We start from the raw sequence: 12843 nt of genomic DNA on the forward strand, positions 1-12843 counted from the left end.
ATAGTCAGTGACACTGTGCACAATTGTAGCATGGTTGTGGATTAGTGCGGATGTTTAGAAAGGATAGAGAAGACAAAAGAGGCCTTTCAAACAAAGATTGCAATCCCACAATATTCAAACAAGAACAACATAGCAGGTCTGGTGGCAGTAACCAATTTCAACCCATAGTCTAGTGAACTGACAGCCAGGTCCACAGTGAGGAGGAGTCCGTAATCAAGGCAGCAAACGAAGCAGGCTGGGCTTGGCAAGGTGTGTGGCCAGAGACAGCATAGCTGGGACATAGCCTGGGCAGTGACCAACAGCAGGAGCCCAAGTTTAAATGCAACTCAAACCAGTGGGTGGACACCCCAGATGCTGCTCACTCACAACTTTGATCTGTCTTTAGATGTGGTTGTGCGTGGTGTGATTTGCTCTCTGTAGGACTATGTACTGTAATTCCTTCTTTCCAGAGGAAGACAAATCTAGTCTTGTAAGCAAAGTCATGGATACATAAGTTCAATATAGTATTTCTGGCCCTTACATATCCTGGGAAATAATTTCCATAATGGTCTATGTATTTAGTTGAACTTTCATGTTCAAGGACATAGTTTACCTGGAAAGGAAGGAAATAGTATTTTAATATACTACCTTTGATACTATATATGCCATAGCAATGCAGATATGTTAGTTCAGTGTACAGTAAAAACTAATTAACTTGGGTTTTTTTCAACATTATGAATGAATTTGTCACCCCACAAGGCTAATCAGTCTGGTGAGAAAGTTATCCTGGTATGAATACATTACTTCTAGTACACTTCCTTTCCTACCAAGAACTGAACTTCGGTAGTTCTGAACTTGCAGATTGCACACACACACACACTCCACCCCATACCCACCCTCCGTTAATTTTGCTTGTATTGGTTTGTTAATGAGATGTCCAAAACCAAACATTTTTTCAAGACATTTACAGCCCTAAATTATGGAGAAAACCGGATCTCATCACGTGTTGTGATGTTCTACGCTTTTTTTAATGTGTTTTGACATGAAAAACCTATTATTGTCCTAGGATCTCTTGTAGCAGTGCAAGAACACACTTGGGAAAGTACAATTTAATTAGGAATGCCGATAGTATTACTTCAGACATAGCAACAGTAACCTTTCCTCTGAATTAAACACAAACATATTAGTTTGAAATAGAAAGTAGTCTTAATTTATTCCTTAAGGAGTGAAAGCCTAGTTATTCTTAAAACCTGTTTTTTTTTCCTGAAAAATGTTAATCTGAAGAGTAGAAATGACCCTGTCAGCAGGTGGCTCAAATTCACAGTTTTTGAATCAATCTTGGAGAACAGCACTTAAAACTGTATGTTTAGTAATATAAAACCTAAGGTACTGTTTTGAAGCCTCTTAACTGGTATTTTAACATTAAAGCAAGTTGCTAGAATGCCTTCCTTTATTTAATGTTGCACTGGACTTGTCCACTCATTGCTGGTGTTACTGGAGGCCAGAGAGGGGGCTGGATGGGAAAATGGACAGAAACTAGCAATTCAGAAGGCATAATGAAATGTTTGATTGATCTTGAACTTTACAAATTCTGTTTCAGACCATGTGCCACTTCTTAAGAGAATTAAAAGTGGCAACAATGAAGATAGGGCATCTCAATTAAAGTATACAAGCAATAAACAAAAAACATTTTATAGGTTTATTTAATGCTTTAAAGATTACAGAAGTTATCTGTAGCTTGCTTTCGAATAACTTTCCATAGGCAGTTTTTGCCCTAGATAGAAGTGAAATTATGTTTAGAATTGCATAGTTCAAAAATTAAAATAGAAATTAATTGGGAATTGTAATATCTGGACCATTTCTGAAGCTGTCCTTTGCATATCTGAAGCTTTGTCAAACCCAAGAGCGTTATTCCGCAGAAATGTTTCTTTCTGTGAATTTTGATTGACATTTTAGCACAAATACTTCTTTATTTTTTTAATTATAGAGCAAGTAAAACTACCCATCATCTAATAATTTGTGATGAAAGGATGAGACCTGGGACCTACTAAAACTTAGTGTTTTCTTATGGAATTTAATAGCAATATGTTTTCTTCCCAGGATTTAGATACATGTCTGTAGCTTAAATCTGCAGATCTTATTCACGCTAAGCATTCATAGCTACAGTAAGCATATTCATGGGAGTAATGTTTATTTGATAGTAGGAAATTTTCCCCATTATGAGCCAATGATCAGAGCTACAGAGTATGTAAACTCTTGTTACAGATGTTTTAGTGACCGTTTGTACTAGTTCAGCTGTTTCAAGTTGAATGTTACTCCTCCTCTGTAAATATCATTATATAATATTTCTTTATGGAATATTGCTTTATGGAAGGAACTAAACTGATGCAAATAATTGATAGTACTGAAATCTCCAGCATAAATCAGACCCCCACAGCATTCACCTATAAGAACTGTCCCTAAGTATTAGTGGTTTGTTAATACCGATAAATACTTTATTTCAGTTGACATGGATAATTTAATTTCATATTTTCAATGGGCCAAAAGTATTTTAAAGTTTCAGGAAAAAAAATGAAACTGTTTCTTAGAGTCATGATTAAATAAAAGATTAAAGCTACAGTGGTCATTAAGAATCAGATAAAGGAGGTAAATTGGTTCCTCTCTGGAATACAGTGTTATCAAAACTGACATCTGTGGCAGTGTATACGATGCCTTTTGGTAAGGGCGTGTGCACAGTCATGTTAAAATAGCTGGCTCATATTGCTGATTATTGAAATTTATCTTATTTCCAAGATAAGTTTTCATGGACAGTAGCTTAACCATGTCTTTTTCTATACAAAGATTTCCAGACTAGGATTGCTACTTTTCAAACGTGCATCACACAGTGGTTTTGTGCTGCTTCCGCTGACTTTGTTATGTAACTGAGCTAAATACTCAAATGCAAGTCTTCTACTAACAGTTCATTTTCTTTCAAGGAAAATACATTGGACATAAGAATTATTGTGTATATTTAAATTTAAGTCAGTGTTAGAGTGAAGCAATACAAATGTGAAGAAATCAGTTATTTTCAAATCGCTTTTGCATGTGGATAATTAGGATAGAATAGCAGTGCTAGTGTCACTTTATGGAGATTTTGGCATAATTCAAACTGTGATGTTAGCTACCAATTAAAAAAATAATGTGCATTCTATAGATGCACTTCTGAACTGATAAATGCATCATGAAGTAAACCTAGTGCTTTAAATTTTACAAAGTGAAATTATTTTTCAGAAAAAAAAAAAAAAAAGATTAGCAAAGGCTAGTCAGCTAGTTCTGTGAAAATTACTTTTTTGCCAAGTATGTGGATGGATATAAAGAAAGAATAAATAACAGACATTTTAAAATTTGGAAAACTTCTAGTAGGGGAAATTTACAATATTCAGTTTCTTTGCATCGCAGGCAGAAAAATAGAAAAGAATTCCTTCAGAATAATTAGCATTATAGGGAAAGCTTTCACAATAGCCTTGTTTCTGCCATTGCAATATCTCAGGTCAAGAAAGATGGCAATACAGTTGCTTTATTGAGATACTAAAATGGCTATGTAGCCTTTTCTTATGCACCCATCCTTTAATGTTTGGAAAGGACCCTTCAATTCTTTATTTCCCTATAGATTGCAAATTTCATTTTAAACCTCTATAGTGGTTTCCAAAATCCGAAACTTTGCTCTTGGGATAAAATAATTTTGAGGCTGTTTTTCTTCTCACAAGAAGCAAGAAGCTTGATATTTTCAGGAGAGCTGTTCTTTGCCTTCGTGTACATCTTTGCTCATTGTTCTGTTCCTGCTTATTTCAGCTTTGTTCTGTAACCCCAAATGACAGTTTTTTCCTGGCTATTTAATGCATTGCTGTGTACCATATCTTCCTCTCAACAGTTCATCAATCAGTGCTACTACCCATTAATATGATGTATTATTCAGAGATAGCCTATCTATTGGGCTGAGATTCTTGGAGTCAACAGCTAGATATACTTCATACGAGGCATTTCCTGCAAGTGTCAATTCTTTTAGCAAGACACCTATGGGTGGTTGAACAGCTCCAAAACCTGTTCATAAAATTGGACTTCAAAGCAGTTTTTCCTATTTCATTCTTCATTTATCCATGACATTAGCAGTAATCAGTGGAAACAAACAAAATAATGTCTGAATTTTCTGTCTCTATGAAGTAATCTTTTAGGTGATCCAGTAACTTGTCATCAAGAAAGCAATTTTTGTTTGCAACTTTGGAAATACTGCTGATTCTGAACCTGTCTCTTTCAAGGTTTATTTTACATATTTCATATCACCGTGGGCTTTCTTGCTGATTTGATTTTTTTTTTTATATATAGAAAGTAGTTTCTTTTGTAATATCTAGATGTTATTTAACTGAAAATACATTAAACTTTTGGTTTTCTTCATGACGTGTTATTTTATTTCTATTTAAGAAGCTCTCCGTATCTATAGTTTTCTTCATCACAGTGAGGAAAATGCTGAGAGAACCTTTAAGCAAAGGTGGGGGGGGGAAGGCCCATGTGCTCCCATTCAATAATGTATTTTTTAAAACCTCCGTCTATGAAACTGTTTTATTAGGGGAATTGTTCAAATTTTTACTTCTAAATGAGTTTTTTTTTAAAAAAAATTTTTAGATCAGGAGCAATCCAGTTGTTGTCTTGGTGCATCTGTCCTATCCAAGTCAACCAGTAAGGAATCTGTTTTCCATCTTCGGCTTAAAAAACCACAAGGTATGTAATTGCTTTAGTTCTACTTTGTTTTACAAGATGTGATCTTTTATGGTCCCTGAAATCTAGATTGTGCATAAAATTTGGTGTTTTGATGAATGCATCTCATCAGTCGATGTGCTAAATCAAGCTCCTTGTAGAAACAAGAATTAGCTCCATGTCAATGAAATTTGTTTTACTTCAGTAATAATCAGAGATGCATCCAGTGAAGTTCCTCTGAAGTGTGTATTCATTTTTTGACAGTTACATTTTCCTCACCCCTGCAATTATTTTCTTGGACTTTTGGAATATGATTTCTTTTATAAATAATGTCTTACCATAAAAGCAGAAATGTCATGTGTGATGTCAAAGTGATGATTATGTGTAAAAGAAAAAAAGAGGGGTGCAACATGACCTCATAATCGGACCTGCAAGTATGATATAAAAAGAGTGAATGAGCCATATAGTGATGCAGTCTTGATGTATTCCTAGAAAAGGCTTTTAATTAAGAGATTAAATGCAAATAAATATAGTTGTATTTTAGGACTGTCAAGATAAGCGACACCACTATAAAAATATTTATGAAATACTAGGTTAAAAAGCATTAATTTTTTGAATTCTTAATTAAATTAGGTTTCTTAAAAGTTTTGGGGTTTTTTTTAATGGGAAATTTTATGGTTTTGTAATAAGTGCAAATGAATACACTTTAAAAGTAATCTTTTAAATATATTTAAACTATTATCAATACTCATTTTATCAATTTATCCTGCAACAAGTCACAGCTTTCTAAAACCTGAAGTACCAGAAAGGAAAAACATGTGATTGCTACAAAATTTCTTTTTAAAATAAAATTTTCCTAGTTTGAAGGATTAATTAAGGAGAAAACAAAGGGGTAAGAAATTCCAAAAATAAATGAGTTAAGCATTTAAAACTGCTTTTACTTTCTACTTATTTACTTATTAGAAAACAATATGGAATAGACTTCACAATTATTTGCTTCTATATATGCTTATCTTTCTCTTCAGACTTGCCAATCTATTCAGCTGTGGGGTTTTTTTCTGGGATAGTTTTTCTGTTGGAAATTACTATTTTCTGTATTTTTCCTATGAAAATTTTCCTAGAAACTATAAACCTGAATTATCTGGAATAAAGTAAACTATTTGGTTTTATTATTTGAATTAAACTTTAAATGACATTGCTGGTCACATCACATATGACATAGGATAAGAAAGGACTGGATTGCTTTTAATATTGTGATTTTACCAAAATTTATTTATGACTTTTATATGAAAGCAATTGATTTATTCAACCTATCTAGTGTTATGGTAAAGCTTGGATTACCATGGAATCAGCATATTTTAACCATTACAAGTTATTTCTTGCTGAAGTGTAGGAAAAGGTAGATTTCTGTTTTTACACAGAATACTTAAATATTTTTCTATATACTTATTTCTGTAGATTACTTCTCAGATATGCTTTCTAAATTCAAAACACATAAATAAATTATTCATATGGTATTATTTACCAAAGAAAATAATTATCCTTGCTAGTATCCCACAGAAATGTATACATGTGTGTCTGTTTCAAGTTAATAAAGATATCAGAATAAGACATACCATTTTCCTTGAATAAATGGTATCTATTTCAAATTAAAGACCTGAATTAGAAAAATGAAATAAGGGTGATTTTTCTTCAATTTCATTCAAAAATTTGCTACTGTAATTTTCCTGAAGATGTACATGCATATCTTAATTTTGTAAAGGATGTTCCTGACCTTACTGTTCCCAGCAAGGCACTGTTTTTGCTTTCTCTCCTTGAAGCTTGATATGCCTCAACGATATTTCTGGGTGATATAGAAAGAAGGATTTAGAGGAAAAAGAAGATGCAAGGATTGGTCTGGACATCATATCGTTTTCTGCATATACATTTTACACAGGCAGATATAAAAGTTGTAGCTGTTGTCATGAGATTATATTTATTTCTTTCACACAAACAGTGAGGAACTGTCCAAAACAATCTAATTCATGTATATAGTAAAACTAACGGAGTGATCACTTGACAGAAATATTAGAGCACTGAAGCAGTCTTTATAAATTTTACTTTCCATTACTTATTCTTTTATATCTTAAATATTTTCATGATGTAAATCTTTTGCTCTGAGGATTCTGCAGTCTAATCTCCCCTGTTGGGAGGCCATAAGACTGGTGAATGCATGCTTTCTTTTGCACCTGGTCTCACTTCACAAGTCAGGGACGGTGGAGTCTTGTTAAGAATCATTTTTATGGGAGGACTCTCTACTTCTATTTCCCTACACTTAACAGTAGATGAAGTGTGGATTAGATGCAGGTATTACTGCTTTACCACTATTCCCTATAATGAAGAAAGAATACTTTGAAAACATTTTGGAACCAAATAATAATAATAATAAAAACAAAAAACCAAAGGGAGAAATTCAGAAATAGTGGGATCAGCTGAGAATCATGGAATCATTTTTTCAGCATACTTTTACAAAAAAATCCAAAATACTGGCTGTTCTGTGAAATTGTTACTCCTAGCAGACCATACTTTTTTCCTGCCTTGGCTTCAAAGTAACAACATAAGTCTTCTGGACTGCTTGGTACTGTTTCCCAGTAAATCAGGCTGCATTACTTCATGTGGTCCTAATACTGAATCGGTGATCTCATTTTGCAGCTGCCCATCATTGCATTTCATGGTTTAGCTGATATTCCAGTTTGTCAATAAGCCTTTGGGTTGTGACTGACTTGGTGTAGCATCAAACAAGAACAGTAAACAGGGCAGTTAGCTGAACCTAGTGTTTTAGATACATCTCTCCACATAGCAACACAAGTTTTATATTTAGAAACTTCTATATTTTAAAGCTGTCATGTAACTGTTCTGTCTTCATCTCTTTTCCCTTTTTACTGAGGTCTCTATGATGAGCTATTTAATTTTACCTTCTAACTTTGCTTTAGTGTAAAATACATGTAATTATTAACTCTCCCAAGCACTTACAAAGGAAAGATAAAATATATTCAATAAATGTATATACTGTTAGGGAGATATTTTCCAAAAAGCTGCATACAGTGTTAAACTACTATGATGACAATCATATTTGAGGTATTACATTTCTGTGTATGCGCTTTGGAAGCATGCTACTAGTATTCATATTTATTATTCATATTCATAATCAATTTGTGATACTAATATATATTATTCATTTTTTATTAAAATATTTGTGAGAAAGCATTTTAGTGTACTTTTTATGTTATGTACGGTTTACTATGATTATAGATAATTTGGCTTTGAAATTAATTTCACTTGCGAAATGGCATAAATTTTGTTCACGTCCTCAGGCCATTTCCCTAAAGTGTTAGATTTCAAGATTTCACTCTTTAATTCTTTACTTATTTGCATCTGCTTTTGTTTTCTTTCAGTCATTCTGCATGCACATTCTGGTTTTTTGTCTCATTGCTTTCAAAGACGGAAAAACACTGAACCTAACATACTTGCTCGCCCTGATTGTCTTAGTTCCTAGGAATAGTCTGACTCTGTCTCTGTTATAAAGCTTACATTGTCACAGAATGACTTGAAGAGCTAGAAAAAAAGAGCTGTGAAAAAACAGTTCTCCATCCTAGCAGGCTATTTTGAAAAGCTCTTTTTCCTCTTCCATGTTTTAACTGCATTCTGCGACCATGGTTTGGTCATTCACAACAAGCAGAAATAACTATCCACTTCATAATTTACATCAGAGGTTGTGTCAGAAAGTAGTGAATATGCATATAATGGGTTCTGTAGGAAAGGGACATTCAAGCAATAAGAAAACTGGACAACCAGGTACCTATGTGATACTATCCTATTTTTATCTTCAAAACCAGTTATTAATAATGAAATTCACTGGAGAAGAAGGATACACACACATACTGAGACCTCACTGCAAACAAAAATGAAATAAGTTAGTAGATTCATTTAAAAAACAGATTTTTCCTTCTTTTCAGGGTTTTAGATTCAACATTTCCTTCTTTTTGGGACACATTTGCACAGGGAAAGTGAAGGAATTAGAGTTCCATTGACATGCTGGAAGATTGAGCCGCCAGATTTTCTTTGAACTGCCTTAGTCTATCTTCCTGTTTCATCTATTCAATTCTTCCTTCTCTGTGATGACCTTGTGCTACTTTTCTTTAGTTTTGATTTTCTTTCATAAATGTTATTGTCTTCCCCGAATGTTAACCTTTCAAAACTATCAAGTTTCACTTTTTTGAGCAAAACTGTTCAACAGATGTACTATTTACATAAGTAGTTCACAAACTGTGGCACATTCATTACTTGTGCTACACAAAATTCATTCAGGGAGCATACAGCCTACTATCAAGTCAAAAGCTGTCTCTGTTAGGGAGAGTGACCTCTGTAATGCCCATGGTGCAGATGCTAGCATACGGAAACACAAAGTTCATGATTCTTGATTTAGATTTTCATGAACATCTTCTAGATAGAGTAAATAACATCTAGTCTGGATTTATTTGTGAAGAATATTTTGAAGTTAGATATAGAGAGATGACATTCTTATTGTGTAGTGGCCACAGTAAACAATACTGAATTTGAGCACCTAATTTAAGAAAACAATATGAAAATTATGTAAAATTAGGTAAAGCAGTTTGACTTGAACCTGGGCTGCTCTTAAACTTACGGTTGAGATTGTGGGTTTGAGTTTTCTCTTCCCCTGCTGGCCCTTTTACTGACCAAATAGCTCTACAACATGCTATGTCATGGGTACATTGACTGTTTCAAGACTGGGTACGATTTATGCAGAAGGCTTTGCAGGCAGGTGTCAGGCATCAGTCTGACCCTTCATGTGTAGGACCGTAGGGCTGGTAGGTTGGTTTCATCATAGATGGAGAAGGAATTAGGTCAGAAAGGAACGAAGGCAAGGAGCTGGCAGACAGTCTTCTGAAGTTAGCCATCAGTAGTTCCTACCGGCACTGTTCCTCAAACTGCAGGCACATTCAGCTCACGGAACTGCAACTAATCTTTTCTTTCTACTCTACTGTCTCTCTGTCTTGGGAAAGGGCACAATTTAGAAGGTCAATTTTTGCCTTTCAGTGTCCACATTTTTTACCCTGCTGCTTCTTCTGTTCCTGCTCCTGAGATGCTGTTAGGGCTGGCTTCCTGGAAGCAGGCCCAGGATTAACTCCTGGATCAATTCAGTGCACAAAGGCAGGTTTAGCTTAGGACAGTGACTGGCTGGTTGCAGACTGCCTCTAGTTGGAGAGTTACTGGTTGTTGGATACCTAGCAGAAAAATTTACGGGCCATGTGTCCTCAGCATGTCCTCAGTCTGTCAGACAAAAGTTTACTGACAGGTCATATCCCATTGTAGATTGATGGATTGTCCCTGACTGATGGAAGTCCCATAGAGTTGGTGGTCTGTCAAGCAGGAGCTTCATGAGAATACTGTGATGCCATTGTCATTGAAAGTCTTTGAGTGAGACACTTACCTGTCCTCCACCTTGGGGTTATGAGATTCATTCCTCACTGGATCATTTTTGGTGTGGGTGTATTTTGCTGTGCACAAAAAGACTTTGCAAGCAGGATTTTTGTGATTTTAGAATCTAAACCTTTGTTTTATTGGCTAATGTATGTGTATATAACTAGGACTCGCATGCTGCTGGGCTGAGGTATTAATATGGTCAGTATTCCCAGTGAGACACAGGATGTATCTGTGCTTCCCAGGTTGCCATCAGTCATTTGGGGATGGCAAGCCTCTACTGCTTCTAAAAATGGGTTGATCCATGATGTTGCTGAATTGCCATCTTCTGATTCTTTGCTTTTTTTTCATAGAGTTATTTTATCTTTTCATGTCAGTAGTTTCTTACTGAGTCCTTGAGCTGCTACTAGCATTGTGTTTATTTTTTTGCCTTTCTCATCTTGCAAGGCTTAGGTGTTTTCTCACACCTTACCAATTTTCTCAGTAAAATCAATCCAAAATCGTGGTGCTGTGCTGCACCTAATTAGGCTTTGCGTCACAGACAGCTGAACGGCTACTGTGAAGATATTACATTAAATTACATATGCTTTTGAAGAAATTGTTGTTTATGCTCACCACAAAATAGCAGCCCTCTTGAGCACAGTGTGTGCAGGAAAGAATGACTTTCCTTCTTGGCCATCTTTGGCCTATCTGTATGACTGTTGCCTTGTTTAAGCCTTCAGCTAGTGTTTTTTCCCTTGTTCTGTTGTCTCTGGAGTGCTATCATGGCACTCAGAAGCTTGTAGAGATGCAGATTTGCTTTGTGAAATTTCCAGCAGAAGGGAAGGCGGGGGGACCCCGTCCTCCTACTGCATGTACATTACTTTTCCTTAGTGCTGAATCACTCTGGCTTACCTCTCTCACCCAGGTTAAACCACTATCAAAGAGTGGTGGTCACATGTTGTAGCTGACAGAGAAGCATGCACTTTTAAAGAGGGTGTCAGTATTGGGACATGACATGGCAACACGAGTGATGCAGTCTAAGCCATATTTATCTCCAGAGAGATATGCTGACAGTCAATACCTTCCAGCTGGTGGCATTCCTGGGTGTGGGTTGTCTCTACTCTCAACATGGGAAACCTTGGAGAAATCTCTGATGCCACAGCACATCTAAGACTCTTCACAATTAGAAAATCAGTGATCAGTAAGGATGGTTTCGTGTCAGGTTTGAAGGCACTCCTGCAAACCGACCATGTGAATGAATAGTTGAGGGAATCTGTATTCAAGCATACTCTTACAGGAAAGCCTAGTTAAAGGCAGTGGGAATTATGGTGTTAATGAATGATACGCTTTTCAGCACTGAAACAGGTGTGCTTGGTATACTGGTACATCAAAACATGAAATATTCTAATACAATGAACAATAACACTTAAAAAAGTTACTTATTAGTACTTTTCTGGACAGGCCATATTCTACATATATTTATAGAGTCTGTTAATATACACTCTCTTTACCTTTGAGTGTTACTTTTTTAAACAATATGTGGTGTGGACATAACTTTATGTGTCTTTGCAAATCCAGGCAAGTATTTTACTGAAATAACTTAAAGTTAATGAAGTGAAAGGCAGCACTATAAGAATAAGCAGAAAGTCCCTTTTACTGTTCTTTTAAAAACAATACCTTGAATTAAAGGAGTAGAACTGTACGTCCCATTGACTATATAAGGAAACTATTTGTGTACTTCAGCAGGCTTTCCTGATGTTGCAAAAGGAGAGAGAGGAAAAAAGATATTCAGGTTGTAAATAAAAGAAGGGAAGACATCAGAAACCCATCTTTTGCATAGTCTCATGCAAATTCACATAAAGCTTCCCATGTGGATTTATCATGGAAAACAGATTTCCAAGATATAATTGCCTCAGATTTAAGCTAGACCATGCAGTAGGTTTCATCAGAATCTCAGAATTTCTTACTGAACATCTAGGGTATAGCACTTCAGAGCATTTAAACTATGCAAATCAGCCTCGGGGGGGGGGGGTGGGGTGGGTGTTATTTCACATTATCTTAGCCTATTTCTCTATTTAAAAATATCTGCTTTGTTTTAGAACTTGATAAGAATTTATCTCCTTTAATTTCAATAGAGCTAGAAAATGAAATGATGATTAATTCTGACTTAGAATAGCAGATTGCTGCTAATCTATTTGAGGACAGCTAGGAATGGACAAGATGGAGCCAGAATGTGCCCTTGAATAAGACAGAGCTACTTACTTCCTCCCTTCCCCTTTTCTTTCTAGTCTTCACCTGTTTAGGTAATAAACCCAGTGAGAACTCCAGAGGCACAGATTTGTTTCATCCTGTAAATTAATCAGTAAATCTATGTTTAAGTGCTAAATTTGCTACAAAAAGTTATCTGCACTAATCTTTTGTTTCCAGCCTCACATGCACAGAAGGGAAACTACCAGCAGTATCAGTTGTTTCTGGAGCAGCAGAACTAAAGAACCTTGATTTTCTAGACTTCTGTTTTGTATCCATTTTTTGTCTCCTATTCTGCTCTTGGAATAATCACAGCATGTTTCTGTCTCCCATTAATTCATTTGTGCAGGACTCTTCCACCTCCATGCTCCACTCCAAATATACACTAAAGACTGTTTCCCCCCTTTCCTAAACTAGCTAGTA

The 12843-nt window shown here is 35.5% G+C and overlaps 1 protein-coding gene across 1 annotated transcript in view; it reads left to right on the forward strand.

Annotated features, from left to right (window-relative positions):
* Window positions 1-12843, forward strand: part of CFAP47 (cilia and flagella associated protein 47) — a 342925-nt gene that overhangs the window by 264948 nt on the left and 65134 nt on the right. Inside the window, exon 57 of the mRNA XM_037377932.1 lies at window positions 4639-4734. Coding sequence (XP_037233829.1) covers window positions 4639-4734 — 96 coding nt within the window. The remainder of the gene's footprint in view (window positions 1-4638; window positions 4735-12843) is intronic.

The sequence above is a fragment of the Falco rusticolus genome, chromosome 2, assembly GCF_015220075.1.
Source record: "Falco rusticolus isolate bFalRus1 chromosome 2, bFalRus1.pri, whole genome shotgun sequence".
In the NCBI taxonomy this organism is placed as follows: Eukaryota; Metazoa; Chordata; class Aves; order Falconiformes; family Falconidae; genus Falco; species Falco rusticolus.